This window comes from Bos javanicus, chromosome 27 (genome assembly GCF_032452875.1).
Source record: "Bos javanicus breed banteng chromosome 27, ARS-OSU_banteng_1.0, whole genome shotgun sequence".
Taxonomy (NCBI): domain Eukaryota; kingdom Metazoa; phylum Chordata; class Mammalia; order Artiodactyla; family Bovidae; genus Bos; species Bos javanicus.
In genome coordinates, this window is record NC_083894.1 from 22,905,441 (window position 1) to 22,930,447 (window position 25,007).

A 25,007-nucleotide genomic window follows, 5' to 3' on the forward strand; every position below is an offset into this window, starting at 1 on the left:
TGGATGTGAATTAAATTATAATTAGTACATCATGTTTCTGGCTTTTATTTTCTAATTATTCATAAAACACTGAGCTAAGCTAGACTTATCTGTTAGTGCTAAAAACAGATTGGCAGCCCTCAAGATGAGTGGTGCTGATCTAAATTCCAAAACTGAAACAGAAGCAAAGCACAGTAATGATGGCAGTATTCAATTATTCATTTGTGTACTGAAGATTAAAAGCAGCGTCTGAGAAGATCCTTACAAGCCCTACTGACAATTTTCCTTTCAGGGCAATAAGAAGTACCCTTAGTTGACACCTGACTGAGTCTAATCAACAAGGTGACACTGGTTGACCAAGTAAATGTGTAATTTAGAGGGTAAGAAGTTATGCTGTCCTTGATTTTGTTTCTGTCAAGAATAAAAGACTTGAGAAAGAAACATTTCAAAAAGTTTATTATAGAGTTTAGGTAATATTTTGGTGTGGATATGTAGTAGGTTGCTATAATTTATTTACTCAACAGCTGTTTGATGAATGTTTAATATGTGCCAAAGTCTGCACTAGTCTTCATGTGACTTTTAAACATACATACGTAGAGTTTCTTTATTTTTTTAACATCAAGTGATCCTGGTTTTTGGCAGAGACATATTTGTTAACTAAACAACAAATAGTCATTAACACATCATAGCCTATTTGCCTGAAATTGTCCAAGTATAAATGTTCTTTTTTCTTTTTTTCTTTAATTAATATGTAGCTAAATTATTGCAGTTCAATAGAATTTCTGCAGTCTTTGGTCAGAAGTGATAAAATGTATAATGTAATGCCCGTTGTCCAAGGATTGTTTGGATCTGCATTCTATTAACTTATCACTGTTACTGTTTTACCACTTTAGGCTACCCTGGAGAAGGCAATGGCACCCACTCCAGTACTCTTGCCTGGCAAATCTCATGGATGGAGGAGCCTGGTAGGCTACAGTCCATGGGTTCGCTAAGAGTCGAACACGACTGAGCGACTTCACTTTTCACTTCCATGCACTGGGGAACGAAATGGCAACCCACTCCAGTGTTCTTGCCTGAGAATCCCAGGGACGGGGGAGCCTGGTGGGCTGCTATCTATGGGGTCACGCAGAGTCGGACACGACTGAAGTGACTTAGCAGGAGCAGCAGAGCTTTCTCTAGCTGCAAAGCACATGGTTTCTGTTTTCACATTTGTATTATTTCCTGCCCATTTGCACACCCTTTATGGCCTCTTCCTGCAAATTAGATCAAACAAACCCCTCGGTCATCAATTCTTCCAGTTCAAGAATAAGGCAAGAAGCTAGACTTTGAATCAGTAAAATGAGTTAATATTTAATGATAGAATTGGGATCTTTTCATCATTTCCATTCTCATATGTATATAATTTAAAACAAAAATGTGAGGTTGACAGGCTCCTAATTAATCTCTGGAAACATGGAGCTTTAATTTGCATCATTCTTATGTTCAAGGAAAAGCCACCAGTTATTAAATGGTATGGGTTTTTTCCCTGAGAGAATTTGTCAGTAAAGAGGTAAAATACTTTGCTGGTATTTTTTATACCTATGAGAAAAAAAAAAAAGTGATAATGAAGTGGTGTTTTTCTCCTCTCCCCTTCCCTTCCCCATACCTCTCCTCTCTTCCCTTTTCTCTTCTTCCCTCCCTCTCTTTCCTCCTTCCTTCCTTTTGTTCTTTCATTCTCTGTATGTATTTATATATTTATTTAGAGTTAGTAGCAAATGTGCATGAGATGCTTCCCTTTACTTGAGAACTGGGAGTAATGATTGACAGAGGGATCTGTTTGATCTAATTTTCAGAAAGAGACTATGAAGGGTGTGCAAATGGGCAGGCAATAATACAAATGTGATAACAGAAACCATGTCCTTTGCAGCTAAAGAAAGCTCAGGGTAGCCTAAAGTGATAAGACAGTAACAGTGACAAGATAGTATAAGAACATATGTTCAGGTCACAGTTTGCATTGTATTATTTCTTCTTAAAACACTTCTCTGTTCAGTTCTCCATTTATTTCATCCTTGAAATGGCAAATAATGAGTACCAACTCTATCTCTGGTACTGTCTTAAACATTTAGCAAGAAAAAGATACATCATACTCAAGTTCTGCTTAAGTCTGCATTTAGTAATTGCATCTTGCAACTTAAGAGTAAGAGAAGTCTGAATCATTTTCTCAGAATGTTGAAAATTCTAGAGATCTTGACCACTCATTTTCAAATTTGAGAATTGCAGAACACCTCAAAAACAAAATCTTGTTACATTTTTGGTATCTAAACACCAAAACTGAATTGCTTGGAAAACATAGGCAGAGGAATGACCAGTTCAACATTAATCCTTCTCTCTACTATAATCTCTGAGTACCCACTATGAAAACTCCTCTGCAATCCATTACTGTGATTACTATAATGCTATGAAAATGAACACAATTGTTCTTCACTAATTCCAGAGACTAATGACATAGAAATCCACAAGTTCTTCCAATACACGTGGGCTTCATTTTTCAACAGGCCTTTTAGAAACTATTTTTTAGTAAAATGAATAAGTGTATGTTGTAAACTTTCCTCAGTGAAAGCTTGAAAATTTCAATAGAGAAGAAACTCAGGGCATCATTTAACTGTTGATACTCTGTTGTCAAAAGTCTACTTATATCCAGGTTTAGTCTAATTCGAGTCTCCTAATCTGACCCCAGGGCATTCTAAAGGGATTCTAGGCTAGTTTGAGAAGTGGAGGGCAACTGGAGAAAATCAGTCCAACCAAAGACTGAAATTGTAAATGATCTAAATTCTTTTTCCTTAGGATTTCTGGGCTTTAGTTTTGTTTCAAAGTTTTGTTTCCCTTTTCTAAATTTGGATTTCTTCTAATTTTATTGTTTATTTTGTACACTAGCTTATTTCTTTTTTTTTTTTTTTTTACTTTACAATATTGTATCGGTTTTGCCATACATCAACATGAATACGCCACGGATGTACACATATTATATTTTGAGTAAATAAAATGGGAACTTATGTTCTGAATTTTCTTCCAATTTTCTATTGGAAAATAGTCTCTAATTTATTCATATTTTTAATAGATAAATCTAGAAATTATTCTTACAGAGTTTGTTAAGTATCTAATGTTATTTCTTCAGTATGGAAGTCAATTTATTAAGCATCATTTATTAAATAACCTCATATTTTCCACCCCAAAATGATTGTTACAGCTTGTCAAATATTAACTTCTCTTTTATATACTTGCCATTTGTTTTAGATTGTATTGTGTTTCATTGACCAAATTCTCTATTTATAATTTTGATATTTTAATTAAAATACCTTTATATTAAGTTCTAATTTTAAAAGGAGAATCTCCTACTTTACCTTCATTTAACAAATCTGATAACTGTCATACATATTTTTCCTCTAGAAATATTTTGACATAAAGTTTTAAGTTTCAAGAGACTCTACTGAGATTCTTGTTGGAATTTTGTTACATATGTTTATTATTTTGACATATTTGAATTTTCATAATATGGTAGTAAATATGAGTTTATTTTTATCCAGAAATACCTAAAACTCTTGAATTTCCAGGTAAACTATTAATATCAGATGTATTTTCTAGATACTTCTTTCCTGGAAATATTGTAAAATACAGACTTTGAATAATATAACATTTATATTAATATTGTGATTTAGCAATAGGAATTATATTTTTTCAGTATTCCTGTATGTCATTAATATCTGTATTATAGTCAATAATCATCAAACATTAGCATCAATTAACTTTTTTTATTTAGATTTTCATTGCACACAGTTTGACAAACTCTACCCCCCAAAACTGGATAATCCTGTAAGATCTGTGACCACACTTTCTTTCCCCACAACTTATTACAGACATTCTCAAGCATTCTACATGTTGTGCTTAGTCACTCAGTCATGTCAGATTCTTTGCAACCCATGGACTGTAGCCTGCCAGGCTCCTCTGTCCATGGGGATTTTCTGGGTAAGAATACTGGAGGGTGTTGCCATGCCCTTCTCCAGGGGATCTTCCCAACCCAGGGATTGAACCCATGTCTCCTGCATTACAGGTGGATTCTTTACCACTGAGCCACCAGGGAAGTCCATACTACATGTTAAGAGTATTTTACAGAAAGCACCTATACCCCCAGCTAGATTCTTCTAGTATCATTTTTCTCTATGTCTTTAATTATGTATACATTTCAACTATCCACCCACCGATATATCTTATTTTTATTCATTTGAGCTTGAGTTGTATAAATCTGTACACTTTTCCTTATCACTTCAGCATGTACATCATTAACTAGCTTTCAAGATCACTTACAGTTTCTTTCCTTTCATTGTAAAATAATTATGCAATGATATTCACAAAGCCTAAATGCATATTTGCTGGGTTTTGAAAAATGCATACACTTGTGTAACCCAAAATTTTGTCAGATAAAAACATCATCACTCAAGAAAGTTCCCTCATTTCATTCCTGGTAAATCCCTACCATGACCCACCAGAAGCAAACTCTACTCTCCTTTTATTTTTAACCCTATATTAGGTTTGGAGAAGGAAATGGCAATCCACTCCAGCACTCTTGCCTGGAAAATCCCATGGACGGAGGAACCTGATAGGCTACAGTCCATGGGGTCGCAAAGAGTCGGACACGACTGAGTGACTTCACTTTTTTTAGTACTAACATAAATTGATCATAGAAGATGCACTATTTTTTGTAAAATTTATTTCATTCCACACAGTGTTTTTGAGATCTATCCATGATGTTGTCTGTATCCCTTCTGCTTTATTGCTGATTGGCTGTATGAACATACAATATTTTATTTGTGCATTTTCCTAATTGAAAGATGCATGGGCTGTATATCTAGCCATGTTCAGTTATATATAAAAATGCCAGAACTTTCCAAAGTGGTTGTATCATTTAACTCTTTGTCAATGAAATTTCAGTTAACAGTCAAGCTAAGAAGAATTAATGAAAGGAAATCTTATTCAAGCCACACTAAAGATTATAATCCAGGAGACAAACTCTCAGAAGCCCTGAGAGCTGTTCTGTCTGTCGGAAGGGGATGACACAGTCATGTACATTTTAAAGACACAGGATATACTGGTATTTTACATAAAGTTCACCAAAGACTAACAGGCCAAGTAAGTATAGTACAAGGGCCTTCCTTGGTGGCTCAAATGGTAAAGAACCTGCCTGCAGTGCAGGAGACCCAGGTTCAATCCCTGTATCGGGAAGGTCCCTTGGAGAAGGGAATGGCAACCCACTCCTGATATCTCAGTTGGTAAAGAATCCGCCTACAATGCAGGAGACCCCGGTTTGATTTCCTGGGTTGGGAAGTTCCACTGGAGAAGGGATAGGCTACCCACTCCAGTACTCTCGGGCCTCCCTTGTGGCTAAGCTAGTAAAGAACGCACCTGCAGTGTGGAGACCTGGGTTTAATCCCTGGGTTGGGAAGATCCACTGGAAAAGGGAAAGGCTATCCAATCCAGTATTCTGGTCTGGAGAATTCCATGGACTATGTAGCCTGTGGGGTCGCAGAGTCAGACACGACTGAGTGACTTGCACTCACTCACTCACCAGTATTTCTCATCTGGAGAATTCCATAGACATAGAAGACTGGCTAGCTATAGTCCATGGGGTTGCAAAGAGTTGGACACAACTGAGTAACTAACACTTTCACTTTTCACAAGCATAGTACATGGGGAGCAGCAAGTCATTATGACCCCCTACAGATATGGGAAAAAATGGTATTCTTTTAAGAGGTTACATAGCTAGTGTCAGAAGAAGGAATGACAAAGATCTTCCTATGGAGCAGGCACTCCCACCTTTGAGGTGCTCTGGTTAACATGAGGCACAGATGTACACTCCACTTTAGGAACAGAGGGAGGAGGCCCAAGCTAAGAGAGAGAATTTTACTTTTAAACTTTCTTGTCCTTCTTTAAAATACAAATTTTATTTCATCATCTTCCATCAAATATGAAAGAGAATTTCATGTTTCACATGTTCACTAACATTTAGTATTAGCAATTTTATTAATTCAAGCCATTCTGGTGGCTGTTCTGTGGAATTTCACATTATTAATTTGCTATTACTTGATAATTAATATTAATCACTTTTTCATATAATATGGAACAACCATGTATATCCTTTAATGACACATTTATTCAAATTTTTCTCTGTATTTTAATTTTGTTTTTGTATTTTTATCTCTGAGCTGGACGATTATTTATATATCTAAGAACTAGTCCTCTGAAGTTACGCCTCAGTATAGGGATCATATATGCATTTTATTGATAGTAATTTTGAAAGGCAGATTTTCATCTTGAAGATATCTAATGTATCATTTTAAATATTTACTAGTTACTGCTTTTTGTGGCCTAAAAATGTTTTGCCTACTCCCAAGTCACAAAGATGCTTTTCTTTAAAAGCCTTCTTTTTTAGCTTTTAATTTTGATAACTGTGTGGCATAACTTGAGGTTTATTTTGTCTATATAGAGTTCAATTATTCCAGCACCATTTGTTGAAAAGATTTTGCTTTTTCTTATTGAATCACTTTACTGACTTTGTTAAAACTCAGAAGCTCATACATGTAACTATTTCTGGGTGTCTATTTGATTCTGATTTTCTATTTGTTATCCTTATGTCAGGTCAGCACTATCTTGTTTACTGTAGCTTTGCAATAGTTTTTAAATTCTCCAACATTGTTGTTCTTTTTTAAAGATTGCTATGAATATTCTAAAGTATCTGCAGTAGCTACATAATCCTGATAAAATGACTCGATCACACTAAAATTCAAAGACTTTCTAGGTAAAATATAGATTATTAGAGTGCTGATATTGAGTGCAATGGAGACCAAACATGTAAATTAAAGTTTTTCAGAAATATTTCCATTTCTTATTAGAGTGCATTTCACAGTGCTGGTGGGATGATTAAAAGATAATCCATGTAAAGTTTTAAGTATAGAATAAGTTCCCATACTAGCTTTTAGTATATTACTATAAATAGATGGCTAACAAACTAATAAAGAACAGATTTAATGATGTTTTTCCATGAATAAAATCTTTTATATTTCAGGTGCTCTGTAATTTTATTTATTAGGTAACTGAGCCTCAGTGAGGTTAACTGGATTTAAAATTTCTAGTACAATCTGTGAGATTTTTATTCGAAGTCCTATGTTTAATTTTTTCTTTAGAGTGATGCAACTCTTGCATGTAATAATTGTGTCCGTGAGTTTATACCTGAATTTCCTATACTGCTTCTGGGAAATAACTTATATTACTTTTAAATAACTTATAATACTGCATCCTTTAAATAACTTATACTACTGCATACTATAGTATGTAGCCACACTGTCAATAAAAGAAATTCTTTTCTATATACTGCACTTTATAATACAGCCTCTAGAAGTACCCAACTTTCTAGTAAAGACCTGTGAAAATATTATTTATAAAATAGTCAATGAAATATGTTGTTACACAATCATTAAATCCTTTTTTATAAAGAGGGATAACTGGTAATATCATAATTACATTTTATTTACTTTAAATTTTGTATCTACATCTACTTGTTCTATAATGTTCTTTGGATAGTTAATATTATGATCATATGCTTGCTTGAATTCAGAACGTTTTAAAAATGCCTCATGCTTAAATGCAAAGATCATTTTCTGTTGTTAGAATTCATGAAGTTTAACACTTGCATTCTAGATGGCAATATGGAGAAGGCAATGGCACCCCACTCCAGTACTCTTGCCTGGAAAATCCCATGGATGGAGGAGCCTGGTAGGCTGCAGTCCATGGGGTCGCTAAGAGTCAGACACGACTGAGCGACTTCACTTTCACTTTTAACTTCATGCATTGGAGGAGGAAATGGCAACCCACTCCAGTGTTCTTGCCTGGAGAATCCCAGGTACGGGGAGCCTGGTGGGCTGCCGTCTATGGGGTCACACAGAGTCCGACACGACTGAAGCGACTTAGCAGCAGCAGTTATACACCGCTCATGAAAAATGTGTTTTTTTCCCCATTCAACAAGTGAAAGACCTAGAGATGATGTGCAGGTTTAGTTAGGTAATGGGTCTAAATGTAAATGTAAGTAGACATGTAATTATTAACACTGGATGATTCAGATTAATAATACATCTGTAAATGCTCACAGTGAATCTATGCCACTCACAATGCTGGTAATTTGAAGATTTTAGTTCTCCATATACATTGTGGCTGGAGAAGGAAATGGCAACCCACTCCAGTATTCTTGCCTGGAAAATCCCAGGGACAGAGGAGCCTGACAGGCTATAGTCCTTGGGGTCACAAAGTGTCAGACAAAACTGAGAGACTAACATACCTATACATTGTGGTTGCGCTATGAAATTTTTCTCCCCCAAATTTAGCTTATTTGCTTATGCTAAACAGTCAGGCAAGCTCATAAAAAATAGTTTGCAGCTTACTTTTATTTTCATGTTCATAAGAAATGTTTGACTACCACAATGTATTCCTTTGAAAATAGAATTATGAAATCCTCCAAATAGTCTAATAAAATTTTAATATATACTCTACCTACATATTCTCCATAATTAAAGTTCCTAATGTATATTACTCATCTGAATGATGGATACTATATAAAACTGTGCTTTTTTAATACAAATTTATATCATTCCTTAGTGATCACTACTTTTAATTTTATCAAGCTTAGCAAAGCATACAGTGGAAATCTATTTAATTCAAAATCTTAATCACTTTCAGAACCTGAAGGATTTATCCATACTGTAAAATTGTCATTTTTTTTTATGTTTTATGTACCACTTGGTAAGTTATTGGAGAAGGAAATGGCAACCCAATATGTATGACATATATCATATAGCAGGCATATTGGCTTCCCTGGTGGCTCAGTCAGTAAAGAGTCTGCCTGCAATGCAGGAGACCTGGGTTTATATGTAGTCCTTGATAAGTTTTTTTAATGCATTTTCATATTATATATATATATATATATATATATATATATATATATATCATATAGCATGTTTTCTGTATCCCTTGACCCCTTGATAAGTTTTTAATATATATGGCAGGTCAACCCACTCCAGTATTCTTGCCTGGAAAATTCCATGGAAGAAGAGCCTGGTGGGCTATAGTCCATGAGTCACAAAGTGTTGGGCATGACTGAGCACACGCACACACATACTGTCTTAGGGTACAAAATTAGCTTCATAAGAAATGAAAATATTCCCCCAAAACTTTAATTTCCATGTTTGGTCTCCATTGCCCTCAATATCAGACACTAAGTCCCAGTCTATTCAGCTCTGTGGTGGTTGCATCATTGCACCAAGACGCCTGCACTGCCAAAGCGCTTATCTGGGCTGACATTTGGTCGTTGGTTGCCTCATGATCCAACTGCCAATTCCCAAGATGTTCTCCTTAGCATCACCAAGTCCTCAGTCACTGCAGGTCACTAGTCCTTTCTCTTTTGAGGATCCATGGTCTCTTCTCCGTTATCCCGAAATATCCTTCTCTCCTGAGATCTCTAACACCTAAAGAAGGTCCCACAACCTAGAAAATGACCTCAGGTAGCAGAATACAGAGAGCCATTCAAGACCAATTCTGTTTATTTCTCTTCAAATCTTCTCTAGCCTGTGAAACAAGAAAACAGTTCTCCAACTAGTGAAATAAACAACAAGGTCTCATGGGTATTGGCTTTCTCCTCTGTTTTTATTTATGTGCTGAATCATTTTCAACACAATACATAGCTGTTTTTTTTTTTCCAACTCAAAATGTTTATAACATTAGGAAATTCAAGATTTTTAACAGTTTATCTGCTCTGTTATCCACAATGTATTGCAAAGGATGATGCTTAATGAATGGGGGAATGGTTTAGGGTGCAAGGAAATGGGACAAGAGAGGAAATCCCCTTATATTTCAGAATACTATCCCATTACATTCTTATTTCCCTGAATCAATTTAAGAAATTTCTTACAATCCTATAAGGAAGCAGGCATATTTAGAGAAGATAAAATTGAAGGTTATTGCTGCTGGCTTACTTTCCTGAACCCAGGTCTGGCCAGCTCTCTGTCTTTACTGCTTCTTTGAATTGTTGTTGTTGCTGAATCACTAAGTCCTGTCTGAGTCTTTGCTTCTTTGAATAGGGTTCCCCTAAGTCAAGGCTAGCAAAACACTCTAAGGCAACACTGTAAATGAGTTCCTAGGTCTAAAATGAAGATGAAGATAATAAACATTTTTTAATTAAATAATTTGAAATTCTAATTAAATTAATTAAAAATTAGAAATTCTAATTAAATAATTAGACATTAAAGAAAGCTGAGCGCCGAAGAATTGATGCTTTTGAACTGTGGTGTTGGAGAAGACTCTTCAGAGTCCCTTGGACTGCAAGGAGATCCAACCAGTCCATCCTAAAGGAGATCAGTCCTGAATATTCATTGGAGGGACTGATGCTGAAGCTGAAACTCCAATACTTTGGCCACCTGATGCGAAGAACTGACTCATTGGAAAAGACCCTGATGCTGGGAAAGATTGAAGGCAGGAGGAGAAGGAGATGACAGAGGATGAGATGGTTGAATGGCATCACCGACTCGATGGACATGAGACTGAGCAAGCTCCGAAAGTTGGTAATGGACAGGGAAGCCTGGCGTGCTGCAGCCCACTGCGTGACGAAGAGTCCAACACAACTGAGCGACTGAACTGAACTGAATTAGTAAGGATGAGAATGGAAAAACTCAAAAGCCCAGAAGGACTTAATATATTTTAATGTGCTAGTAGAAATATGGTACAAAAAATGTTCACACTTAACAGAGATATTTTACTGTCAAATATCAGTATCCTACTCCCTTATCCTTATAAACTAAACCGTATCAATTATTTGATAAAATAACCCCAAGTTCATTGAGTTGTGTTTCCTTAGTTGTCAGATTTATAATCTGTTTCAGAACATTAATCCATGTTAGTTAAATTCTTACCTGACTTCTGTTTGAGTGGTTCAGTCATGTCTAAACATACGTAATTACACTTAATGTTATAGGTAATTACCAAATAGAAATAGTAATGGTCTCAGATGCACCATTTAAGACGGAGTATATTTGGGGGTGTATTATAGGACATCACATAAATATACATTTAAATATTGAGATTTTGAAATTTAGATGCTATGTACAAAGTACAAGGATTATGAATCAAAAAACTTATGAGTAATTCTTTTTGAAGTTTGCAAATATTCTATGAAAACATGTGATTTGTGTTTAAAGAAAAACCAAACAGACATTTCTTTTATATATATATATATATATATATATATAAAATCAAGGACTTCCCTGGTGGCTCAGATGGTAAAGAATCTGCCTGCAGTCCCGGAGACCCAGGTTTGATCTGGGGTCAGGAAGATCCCCTGGAGAAGGAAATGGTAACCCACTGCGGTGTCCTTGCCTGGGAAATCCCATGGATAGAGGAGCCTGGTGGGCTATATTCCATGGGGTTGCCAAGGGTCGGACATGACTGAGTGACTAATACTTTCATATAATCAAAATCTGCCCCCTCCAGGGATTTTGTGAAGATATCCCAAAGACCCAGAAATCAAAGTTTCAAAGTTTCTCTGGTGAGTGGAAAAATGTTTAAAGCATCAAAATCACTTCTAAGTGCCGGCTCTAGTCCTTCAATATCACTTTCAAGTCTTTAAGTTCAACTTTATTACTGAGAGAGATAGCAAGCTGATCTTCAGTGCTCAAACTATTCCATGAGGTTCTCTCTGCAAATCTGTTCTCAGTCTGTAACCTCCAAGGAGACCAGTTACTCTGGATGATGGGGAAGGTGAATCTGAAGGAACTTTTGTTCTGAAGTCCCGTGGTCAACAGAATGCAGGCAATCGCAGCCCCAGAGCAGAGCTATTATCCAAAATGACCCACTCCAGGATAAGATCTCTTATCACACCGAGTGCTTTCTATGACTGTTTTCTTGCTTCTGTATTTTACCTCCATTTGCTCTTTCTCTAGGTTTATATTTGAGGATAATTTTGAAATGCCTTCCAACTATCCTTTTTGCAGCCTATCTAAAACACTTGTGTCTCACCCCTCGTTTAATTTTTCTTTCTCAGACTAATGTCTTTCATTCTGAGGACATTTTCTTGGGCTAATAGAGGTCAGTTGATGTAGGAAATATCTTATCTTCATTTTAATTAATTTCTAGAAGTGTAAAGAGCCCTTTGAGAATTTTTTAGTTTACAGAACTTTGGGCACACTTAAAAGTTCGCAATAGTAAAGATTTTCTTTAAAACTCATCTTAGCAAGGCAATTGGGGGATACTTACATGCTAACTTGCTACAAATTTACTTCTTAAAACTCCATCATTAATATCAAAAATGTATAAAAGATTTAAACTGGTAAACTTATAACGACCTACTTTTCATGGACATTGTGAAGGGAAACAACACAGGAAACTGTTACTAAATCGTTATACAAATGAGACTAAAGAATTGATGCGAACAATTGAAGAATTTCATAAAGAGCCAAAAAATAGAGAATACAATGAAAAATCTTTGTAAAACCCATTTTAGATTTTTTTTTTTTAATGGCAAGCATTGGTATTTATGCCTGCCTGTTGGTTTTAGTTGACTAGCATTATATTTTCAATATTAAGGTTTTTGGGATTTTGTTTTCTGTTAATGTTTTTTTAGGCTCGAATCACCAACCAGGTCCTTGATAATGGAAGCTCCTCGGGGGGTCCAGGTGAGTGCTGCAGCTGGAGACTTCAAGGCCACCTGCAGGAAGGAGCTGCATTTGCAGTCCACAGAGGGGGAGGTAAGTTCTGAGGAGCAGACACTGGCCCTTTAATCTGGGGGCGGGGGTGGGGGTGCATGTGCTTCTTATCATATTACAAGCTTATGGTTCCCGGGGAAGCATAAGGAACTACTTCATAAGATCATAAGAGGGCTCAAATTATGAAAATATGAATACTTCTTGAATATGAGACTGGGTAAACCAAATATTATTTTCATAAGTCAAAGTTTTTTGGTTTTTTTTTTTTCTACCGAAAAATACTCATTCATAAGTTGATTGCAAGTTGGGCACTAAGTTCCTGCAATTTCAAAATCAACAGATAAACAGAACGAACACCAAGATAATACCCAGAATGAAGGCGATCTTTGCTATCTTTGTTCTGTGTGGGTCTTCAACAAGTTTTTCCACAAAGTGCTTTGAAAGTTCGTGTGTTTGTTTCGGTAGAAAGAGTACCTATGTTTTTCTAAAAGAGAAACAAAAGTCACAAGTTTATTTTGCTATTTCGCGCAGTTATTTCCCAGATAAAGAGATACGTGATGGTTTTCTTTCGTGTCACTTTATTTCACCCAAGAGTCTGTTTAAAGTTGGTTGTCCTCATTCCTTTAAAGAACCTTGCTTTCTCTCACTGCGAGATTCACCCCTTTGTCTTCGGCTTTCCACTGGAATGTGATAGGCACATACTTGTTTTGTCTACTTTACTTTCTGTAAACATTGTGACCATAATGTCTGCAGAATCACATTTTTGTCCATTTTGGAAATTCCTCAGCATTATGTCTTCAGATATTCCCTCTCCCCTGTTTCTCTAGCTCTCTAGGCCTTTTTCAAAAGCTCTGAAGATATGTCTTTTCATTCTCTTAACCTTCCACATCCCTTAGCCTCACCTCTTCATTTCTATTTCTTTATTACCCTGTGCCTCACTCTGTGTGTTTATTCAGATCTACATGCCCCAGTTACTACTCAGTGTCTAATCTCTCTTTCAATCCCTCCATCAAGCTTTTAATTTTAGTAATTTTGTCATTCATTTCTAAGATTCTCATCTCTTGTTTTTGTTGTTGTTCAAATCTGCTTGGACATCTTGGTAGTTGCTCTCATTTGCTTTTAATTCTACCTTAATTATTTCAAAACCTGATACATAATGCATATAGATTCTGTATATTTTTGTCATAATTCCCAAAGTCCTTGAAGGCCTAAATCTGTTGTGATGCTATTTCTACCAGTTACCTCCCTTAATAGTTTATTTCTTCATATGCTTTTTTCTTTAATTGAGTTTATAAAGGCCAAGCTGAGAAGGAAAAGCATGGAAGGGTGATTTGAGAGAGATGCTCTAGAGCATTTCGGACCTTCTTACATGTAAAGATGAGGGCAGACATGAATAGAATCTACCACAGCAAGAGAGAAATCTTTCTTAAATATCTCACATCTTTTTTAAAGCATTGTTTTTGTCATGTTAATTATTTCATTCAAATCTGCTTTATTGACTATGCCAAAGCCTTTGACTGTGTGGATCACAATAAACTGGAAAATTCTTCAAGAGATGGGAATACCAGAACACCTGATCTGCCTCTTGAGAAATTTGTATGCAGGTCAGGAAGCAACAGTTAGAACTGGACATGGAACAACAGACTGGTTCCAAATAGGAAAATGACTTCGTCAAGGCTGTATATTGTCATCCTGTTTATTTAACTTATATGCAGAGTACATCATGAGAAATGCTGGACTGGAAGAAACACAAACTGGAATCAAGATTGCCGGGAGAAATATTAATAACCTCAGATATGCAGATGACACCACCCTTAGGGCAGAAAGTGAAGAAGAACTCAAAAGCCTCTTGATGAAAGTGAAAGTAGAAAGTGAAAAAGTTGGCTTAAAGCTCAACATTCAGAAAACGAAGATCATGGCATCCGGTCCCACCACTTCATGGGAAATAGATGGGGAAACAGTGGAAACAGTGTCAGACTTTATTTTTCTGGGGTCCAAAATCACTGCAGATGGTGACTGCAGCCATGAAGTTAAAAGACACTTGCTCCTTGGAAGGAAAGTTATGACCAACCTAGATAGCATATTCAAAAGCAGAGACATTACTTTCCCAACAAAGGTCTGTCTAGTCAAGGCTATGGTTTTTCCCGTGGTCATGTATGGATGTGAAAGTTGGACTGTGAAGAAGGCTGAGTGCCGAAAAATTGATGCTTTTGAATTGTGGTGTTGGAGAAGACTCTTGAGAGTCCCTTGGACTGCAAGGAGATCCAACCAGTCCATTCTGAAGGAGATCAGCCCTGGGATTTCTTTGGAAGGAATGATGCTGAAGCTGAAATTCCAGTACTTGGCCACCTCATGCGAAGAGTTGACTCATTGGAAAAGACTCTGATGCTGGGAGGGATTGGGGGCAGGAGGAGAAGGGGACGACAGAGGATGAGATGGCTGGATGGCATCACTGACTCGATAGACGTGAGTCTGAGTGAACTCCAGGAGTTGGTGATGGACAGGGAGGCCTGGCGTACTGCAATTCATGGGGTCGCAAAGAGTCAGACACGACTGAGTGACTGATCTGATGATCTGATCTGATTCATAATGAATCATCTCATAATAAGTATTGATGGTTATTAATCTCCATTCCACTCCTATTTATGCTCACTTTACTTATGTTCTCATATTCAAAGTATCAGCAGGATCCTTGAATTTAATTACATTTTAAGATTTAATTGTGAATTGAGTATTATGCTATACATAAGTTATAGCCAAAGGTTTTCAGCTGTGGCCATTTTTTATATTGATAAAATAAAGATACAGAGTAGTACATCATTTTCTATTAGAATAAAATAGCATGTAATTTTTCTAAGAAGAGGTAGAAATTATGTAAAATCTTTCTCTTTGCTTTATTGACTATGTCACAAAAAAGCAGATCAACCAACTAACAATATAGAAAAATATGAAGTCCCTACCCTTCAGTCAGTTCAGTTCAGTTGCTCAGTCGTGTCTGACTCTCTGCGACCCCATGAATCACAGCACGCCAGGCCTCCCTGTCCATCACCAACTCCCGGAGTTCACTCAAACTCACGTCCATCGAGTCGGTGACGCCATCCAGCCATCTCATCCTCTGTTGTCCCCTTTTCCTCCTACCCCCACTCCCTCCCAGCATCAGAGTCTTTTCCAATGAGTCAACTCTTTGCATGAGGTAGCCAAAGTACTGGAGTTTCATCTTTAGCATCATTCCTTCCAAAGAACACCCAGGGCTGATCTCCTTTAGAATTGACTGGTTGGATCTCCTTGCAGTCCAAGGGACTCTCAAGAGTCTTCTCCAACACCACAGTTCAAAAGCATCAGTTATTTGGTGCTCAGCTTTCTTCACAGTCCAACTCTCACATCCATACATGACCACAGGAAAAACCATAGCCTTGACTAGATGGACCTTTGTTGGCAAAGTAATGTCTCTGCTTTTGAATATGCTATCTAGGTTGGTCGTAACTTTCCTTCCAAGGAGTAAACGTCTTTTAATTTCATGGCTGCAGTCACCATCTGCAGTGATTTTGGAGCCCCAAAAAATAAAGTCTGACACTGTTTCCACTGTTTCCCCATCTATTTCCCATGAAGTGATGGGACCAGATGCCATGATCTTAGTTTTCTGAATGTTGAGCTTTAAGCCAACTTTTTTACTCTTCTCTTTCACTTTCATCAAGAGGCTTTTGAGTTCCTCTTCACTTTCTGCCATAAGGATGGTGTCATCTGCATATCTGAGGTTATTGATATTTCTCCCCTACCCTTAGATAGTACTTAAATTCACTAAGATCAGAACAAAAATTGTATTGAGGTAGCCCAAATAAGTAAGAAGAAAACTGCACACACAGTTGTACACTGCAAAAGTTTTGACCATCTCAGACATAGTTTTGCAAGGAATTTCAAATTCAGCTCTGAAAACACCATGAATGACAATTGTATGTGAAATACTGAAAGTGTAGTAAAACATATGCGATGCAATAACTTAATAACATATATGTTACAAGATGACAGAGGAAGGAGAAATCAATTTTTACTTTCCAAACTAATTAAATATTCTGCTACAGCAATAGGTCTGATTTCAACAGGTAAGAAAGGAATAAATAAATGTCTTCTCTCATTCTTGTTGAGAGAAGACAGTGAGCCTTAACTGAAAAGCTCAGGGATGTTAGTCTGACTGCCTGGAAGAGTTTCAGAGTGAATGGAATATATAGTTTATAGGGCAATATGGAATAAAAATATCAGTTTTAGAAGCTGGGAAGTAAGCAGTGTCACAGTAGCTGCCTTACGCAGAACAGACAGAGGTGTGAGCGGGTCCGTCCTAGTTGCTGAAGCCTGGAGAAGATGGAAGGTTTGCAAAGAATATACAACACTCCATTTTACTTCATAACTTGCTTTTCTGTCTCAAATCCAGAAAACATTATTTTCCCTCTCCTTTCTTTCTTTTTCTATTTTTTATGTGGAAATCCATTGTTTATTCAATCATATACCCTTTTGTAGAAGGATGTTATATCTGTAAGGCTAACTCAAAATTCAGGATTTTATTATAAAAATTCACTAGAATTAGACTGTTTATAAGCATTTTCTTCTTTTTCTCTTTTTTCTTTGTTCCTTTTCTTATGTAATTTTACATTATTATTGAGGTAAAAGTTGTATATAACATTGTATACATTTCAGGTGTACACCATCATAATTTGACATCTGTATACACTACAAGGCTACCCACTCCAGTATTCTGGCCTGGAGAATTCCACGGACTATAGTCCATGGGGTCACAATGTGTCAGACATGACTGAGCAACTTTCACTTCACTTCATACACTACAAAATAATCACCACCAAAGGGCCAGTTATCATCCACACCCATATAATTAGTTCAGTTGAGTTGCTTAGTCATGTCCAATCCTTTGCAACCCCATGGACTGCAGCACACCAGGCTTCCCTGTCCGTCACCAACTCCCGGAGCTTGCCCATGTCCATCGAGTTGGTCATGCTATCCAACCATCTCATCCTCTGTTGTCCCCTTCTCCTCCTGCCTTCAGTCTTTCCTGTTGGCTAAAAAGTGCATTCAGGTTTTTCTGTAAGATGTTATGGAACAAACACGAACAAATTTTTAAGCAACCAGTAAACCACTCTTTTTTCTCTTTCAAATATCCTATTAATTTTAATTTATCTATTAATAAAAGCTACTTCCCATAAGTGGGTGAGGCTACAGTGTGGATCTCAGAAGTTTATGGAATTAAGTATTCTCATGTAGCTAAATATTGTCTAGTGCACGCATGCTAAGCTGTTTCCGTCATGTCTGACTCTGTGCAACCCTAGGGACTATAGCACTCCAGGCTTCTCTACCCGTGGGATTCTCCAGGCAAGAACACCGGAGTAGGTTGCCATGTTCTCCTCCAGGGTATCTTCCCAACCCAGGCATCGAACCTGCATCTATTACATCTCCTGCACTGGCAGGCAGGTTCTTTACCACTAGCACCAACTGGGAAGCCCAAGAACTGGAGGGCATTGCTGGAGCTAAACTGAAGCAGGCCACACAGGAGGTTCCAGGCTAACTCCATTAATGAGGCCACCATAGATAGGCTTGCTTTCTGAGCTGCTACCTGAATGCCCTGCTTGTGTAAAAATAGCTACTCTCCACATTTATTCAGTCAGGCTACACCAAGGGAAACACAATCAGTTTCAAACTATAAAACTCAGCGATGTGGCCTGGTGTCAGCAAGCCTCTGAAAGCCACTGGGATTGGCAGTAGCACCTGTTTCTATGCTTACTAAGGAAATGAGGCCCAACATTTATCCCCCAAAATGTGTTGTCATTTTCTTTTGCTTATTTTTGTACACTTTTAACTTTTGCATCAGGGGAAAAGAAAATCTCCTTAAAAAAATAGAAGTCCTTTCTTTCTGTTTGCTTTCTGGTCACTTAACCTGGAAAAAATTATGATGTAATAAAATGTCAGCATTTGATACCTACAAACAAAACCTTTAATTATGCTTTCTTAACTTTGAATGCTGTTGGTAAAGGCAATCATTTTTACTTTATAATTTATCCATTTATTAAAAAACTATTTGTATTTATGGAAGCTATACGTGCAAGGTCAAACACTGTGAAGTTATAAAAAAAATCAGAGTTCATGAAGGTCATGGTTTCTTAGGGAAAGTAATATATCAATATGACTATAAAACATCAAGCGATGAACCAAAAAGATATTAATAAAATGCCACGTGAGAACCAAATAAGAAGTCTTTCCATCTTGGGGCACTAGGGGAAGGTCCATGGAGGATGAAACATGAACTGGGTTTTGTTGGAGGCTGAGGATTTTAGCCTAGAGGAGAGAGACATGTACAAGTGCAGGAAAGCATTCTGTCCTGCAACTGGCACCAACATGATTCTATTCACTGTTCTCTACTCTTGAACCAATGACAGGCCCTGCCCTAACAGATATTTCTTGCAAATAAGAGAAGGAAACAATGAATGAATGCACACTTAGTATAGTGTTAGAAAGGGACTGTTACTATAGAGCTAAGTACAGCTGGTAAGGAGAGATGACTGGATTTGTGTCACTTTAATAGGGAGGTTAGGAAAGTCCTCTTTTAGCAGCTGACCTTTTTTAGTAGAGACCTGAACAAATATGCTCACATCTAAAGTTTATCTGAAATATACACGTCTATGGTATAGGAATTATTTTTCTGGCTTATTCTAAATATGCCATAGATTTCTATATTTCAAAAAAAAAATTTTAATATATAAAAAACGAGGCAAACAGGGGAAATCTCCCTCCTATCCCTGTTCTCTGTTTAGTCACTAAGTCGTGACCAACTCTTTTGAAACCCCATGGACTATAGCCCACCAGGCTCCTCTGTCCATGGGATTCTCCAGGCAAGAATACTAAAGTGAGTTGCCATTTCCTCCTCCAGGGGATCTTCCCAACCCAGGGATCAAACTCATGTCTCCTGTGTTAGCAGGCAGATTCTTTACCACTGAGCCACCAGGGAAGCTCTCACCCCTGTTTTCTAACCTCCCCATTAATATCTATCCTCACTCATAAATATCTGGAGAAAAATTTTTCAGGCTAGGAACAGAAGGAATTAAAAATCCCTGAGGCCAGAGTTGCTCTGGTATGTTTGAGAAAATGTGAGAGCTCCAGTAAGAAGAATTAAAGGAAATGATATTAGAAAGATAGGCCAGATCTTATAGGACTTGTGGACCGTGAAAAGTAATCAAGATTCATTTTAAGTGTGGTGGAGGCCATTAAAGAATTGTGAGCATGATATGACATGATTTGATTTGTGTTTCTTCGAAGGTCACTCCAGCCTTTTGTACAATAGACTACAAGAGGACAAGAATGGCCCCTGGGAGGCCAATTAGGGGGCTAGTGCAAGAGTCCTAGTAAGAAATGATTAGGACTCAGGATGAAGGCAAAAGGTGTAGAAAATGGAGTATTCCTTTATTTTCCTGTCAATTTAGAGATGCCTGTAGGCAATAATTAGCTACATAACAATAGAATCAAGACATAGCTAGAAAGAGTCCAGTTTCTTTGCTCATTCAAATTCATGATCTAATGTTCCTTTCTTTGGATGGTTCCTCATGCATGTCAGAACGATATGATCGCTGGCCCGGAAAGTGTTGAGTCCATGATTTGAAATAAGTGAAGTAATTTTGCAAGTTAGAAGATTTAGCAGCATAGGTGTTAAGTACAGGTAATATATTTTTTCATGGAGATGTCAAACCTGATTATATTTAATTACCTCTTGTTTATTGTGCACTTTATCTACTTGATGTCTACTGTGAGTCAACATGATTTTATGAGTACTTTTTAAAAAATTAAACCAGAGAGTCAAAATTTTTTTAATTAATTGTCCATCACTTCACTAATGGCATGTCCTTAACCATCCTTATTTCTCTGTATATTCTTTAGACTGGCAAGATTAAGTGAAATTAAGAGACAGTCAAAATCATTCATTTTCTGGGTCGTTTGAATAACTGGATTGGCCCCCTAAGCAGATTGTACCATCTTGTTTTTCCGATTGAAGACTCTCTGAACGCACCACGTGTCAAAGGCTGGGGTGGCGTGTTGTACCGCAGGAATACAATTTGTTGGTTTCACAAAGCTTGGCAGCTAAACCTGCAGAATTGTTTGTCCTGTGGTCTTATTAGACCATGTTGTAGAGTTCTTAAGAATATAGAATGCTAAAAGGAAGTAAAATGTGGTTTCTTTCCCCCTAGATATTTTTGAACGCGGATACGATCCGGCTGGGAAACCTGCCGACCGGCTCCTTTTCCCCTTCTTCACCGAGTTCCTCCTCCCACTCTCGGCAGACAGTGTATGAACTGTGTGTCTGCCCCAACGGCAAACTGTACCTGTCTCCAGCCGGGGTCGGGTCCACGTGTCAGTCCAGTAGCAACATCTGCTTGTGGAGCTGAAGTGACTGATCTCTCCTCACACCAGAATAGCCTTTTGTTCCCGTCCGTCTGCTTCACAGTTCTGCTCCGTTTCCCTCGTGATCAGTCCAGAGCTTCTCCAAATGGTCCACAGAGCACCTCCTTCCGGGGTAAGCAGGGAGTCTGGCCACCTTCCCCCTCGATTTTCTGTGCTGCTCGACCCGGCGAGTGTGAGTGACAGAACAGTGGAAGAACCATCTTCAGCAGGAAAACTGGATCATAATCTTTGCTCAGAAGGGAGAATAACATAGGTGCCTTTGCTACATAAAGTGAAGCACACAGTTTTAGATTTTTGCAGGACCTGGATATGGACTGCACATATATACATTTACATAGATGAAATTCCCAGTATCCAATGGCAAGATGACATGGTTAACCCTGTAAGAAAACTAATTCTACAGTCTGAAAGCACAATTTTCCATTCATCTTTTTGGATGTAAACTTTTATCCCCGAATTTTAAAATTTTAAAGCATTATGTAATGCTTGCTTTACTAAAAATTCAATTCAATACATGGTTTTTAACAATACAAGACAGAATCCCACCCTGAATTTTATTCGTTTCTTTAAATTCAATGTGTTGTTACTCTTTGTCTACTAAGTCTAGAATTTTGTACATTAGGTAATTTTGAAAGCTCTCAGCAATAGAATCTTTACAGAATTAACAAAATACCATCATACCATCATTTGTCAGATCTGAATGGCCTGATGTAGTATTTACTTGGCTATTGCATGTGACGTATTTGCTTTTAACAAAACATCTAATTTATTGCAATATAAGATAGGATTAAGAGGGACATACTGATGGTATAGAATCCATCTTTTTTTTTTAATTGACATAATATCCACTAGGTTCTAATAGTACAATTTTTGTTTGCTTCATTCACCTTATACTTAACTCAGACTGCTAAAATTCAAACATCCTAAATAAAAACTACTGTGATGCCTAATGCTGAGAATGAATTCACTTTCCATTGGAATATCATCTACAGAATTATATCTATGTATTTTTTATTGGAGATTAAGACTTAAGGATGGTAGAAATTAAAAATCCCTGCTTAAACAGTAAAACATACAACTGTTAGAAAACATGTTGAAAATGTGTTTACTCCATCAGATTCTTATTTTAAGGAATTTAGTCACATTCCCTTGTAGCTGTTAATATTTAATTATTTATATTAGACTGTTAAGCTACCCTGACATCAGAACATAGTTTCTTCCATCCTCCAGTGCTTATTTTTGTAAATTCACTCCTAATAAATAACTCCAAAATACTGTAGGTTCACTTTCCACAACACTCCTTAATTCAAATTCTTGCAATTTACAGAATCCATGAATAGAAAATTGTATTAAATAGTTCCTACTATGGGAAGGTGACTTGATTACTATAAGGTAAGTCTTTGATTTTCACATGTCAATCCATCTTTCTCCCCAGTACACACTATATTACAGGTGTGTGGAAGTTTCATTGTGGGGGTCCATGACTGTAGAAACTTTGGAGTTCAGGGCTCTGTGGCACAGCGTGAAGTTGGAGATTGGAACTTGCAGAAATAATTTGATTAGTTGAAGTAAGATATTCAAGTAATGCAAGCAACAAAGTGAATCCTTTGACCAGAATTATATTCTTTGGACAATGTCACATATCAAATATCTGAAAAGGCTCCATTTCACTAATTGTATTCTGTACTAGGCAAAGTCAGAAAGCTAGTACAATTTTATTGCTTTTAAAATAGAACTTGTGTCGGGTGTTATTATATAAAACATTAAGTCAATATTGGAGTAAAAATAAGAAGTGAAATTGCTTAAAAAGTCATATCCTAACATATGAGTTTATTTAAGGTAAAACATTAGAATTTACTGTGATAAACTTTCACATTGGTTTTTGCATAATACTCAAATTCTAACATGAAAATTTTTGAGAAATTATGGGTGCTAATCACTGTATTATGGACCTTTTAGGAAAATACTATTTATTAATTTGAGGCATATTCAAATTATAAACATCCCTAAATTAAAACAGAAGGTTTTTTAGTCAAATGGGAACAATTATTTTGTTTAGTGATTAACCCTGTTTCTAATCTCAGCTCTGTCTCCTAATCAATCAACTTATTTGGGCAGTCTGGGAATATATCCAGGCTTTAGTTTACTCAACTTTACAACTTTTACACAGTGTTGAATCAAATGATCTCTTGAGATTCCTTCCAGCTCTAACATGTCCTAGTTCCAATAGCAAATATTATAGAAGGTGAAAGGGGCCATCAAAATTTTAAATTATATGTGATGAGAGGAGAAAAGATAAAAAATGTAAAAAAACCAATTCCAGTGAAGGGTGGTCAAATTTTGAATTCACATGTAGTTTAAATGCTATAAACACAATTCAAAAGAAATGTATGAGAGATTTAAACTATGTATGAAAGTGAAAGTGAAGTCGTGTCCCACTCTTTGTGACCCCGTGGACTGCAGCCCACCAGGCTCCTCCGTCCATGGGATTCTCCAGGCAAGAATACTGGAGTGGGTTGTCATTTCCTTCTCCAGGGGATTTTCCCTACCCAGGGATTGAACCCGGGTCTCCTGCATCACTGGCAGATGCTTTAATCTGCTCAATGTAGTTAAAAAAAAAAAAGTGATACAGGTGGATTTCCTATCCAACTAACTCTAAGTGGTTGGTTTAAATTAGTTGACTGGCTGTTTTAGATTCTTAGAATCTAAGTATACACTCAGCCTCAGAGTTTGGGCTTTTATTAAAGACATAGAAGCTTGCTCTGAAAAGTCCTTAATTTCCTCATAAAAGAAGACTGGCTTGTTTTTTAATACAGAGTTTCCTTAATTGCAGACTACCCCAACAGATACGTTATCTGTTTTTCCAGTACTGTTTTGTGTTACAAGGTCTATAAATATAGTGCACTTTACTTAGATGCAAATTTCGTCTTTCCCAAATTAAACTCACAAAAGTGATTTCTGTAAAGTGTACTATATGGGCCCTAAGCTTGGAACTGGTTTAACTGGAGAAGTCAGTAAGGGCAGAAAGGAGGAAGGCAGGTAAGCAGACAGGAAAGAAGGAAAGAGAAGAAAGAGAACTGACAGCATTCCTAGCATTTAAATTCTTAGCTGAGAACTGATACCCAAAGAAGTATCTGCCTTCAGGTTCTGAGGTCAAAATGAGAGAAGCCAAGAGAACAATCTATTTTTTTCTTTCAGAATATTTCAGTGAGACATTTGCCCTTCTCCCACCCGAAAAACACACTTCCAAATTTCTTCCAAAATTTCTATTCTGTACTTCTTAGTCCATTTTTCTTTCTCTTATTTTACTGTGAACCATAAACTGAATAATCTGGTATAAAACTACTTTTCAGCTACTTAACCAATTATTGAAAAATTGTATGCTTTGTATTTTACATTAATCTGGAAATCCTGGATTTCATTATCTCAGATCTCTGAAAATGGAGCCAGGAGTTACAACTGTGTTTCTCCCCCCACTTATTCATATGATCTTAAGAAATATATTTAATTATCATGATCACCATTTACTTCTCTTTGGAACAGCTACACCAAACTGAAAGTTATGGTTGGTTACCTTCATCTCTAAATTTCAGTGATTCCCTTAAGAAAAGACTCAGCAATCTTGAGTTCAGTAGCCTCTTCTGAACTTATCTCCTTCTATACCTAAACATCTTGTTTATAACCCAGAAGCCAATCCCTATTCCTTTTTTAACACTCCCTTTCTTACTCTAATTATTTCAGAAAACCACACTTTGTTGACAGGCTTCAGTAATATGGTTAACATTAAAGAGAAAGCAAATGTAT

At 36.9% G+C, this 25,007-nt stretch overlaps 1 protein-coding gene across 1 annotated transcript in view; it reads left to right on the forward strand.

Moving 5' to 3' along the window:
* Positions 1 to 22,489, forward strand: part of SGCZ (sarcoglycan zeta) — a 178,171-nt gene extending 155,682 nt beyond the window's left edge. Inside the window, exons 5-6 of the mRNA XM_061404030.1 lie at positions 12,671 to 12,794; positions 20,990 to 22,489. Of these exons, the coding sequence (XP_061260014.1) occupies positions 12,671 to 12,794; positions 20,990 to 21,187 (322 nt within the window). The 3' untranslated portion in view covers positions 21,188 to 22,489. The remainder of the gene's footprint in view (positions 1 to 12,670; positions 12,795 to 20,989) is intronic.
* Positions 22,490 to 25,007: the final 2,518 nt, after the last annotated feature.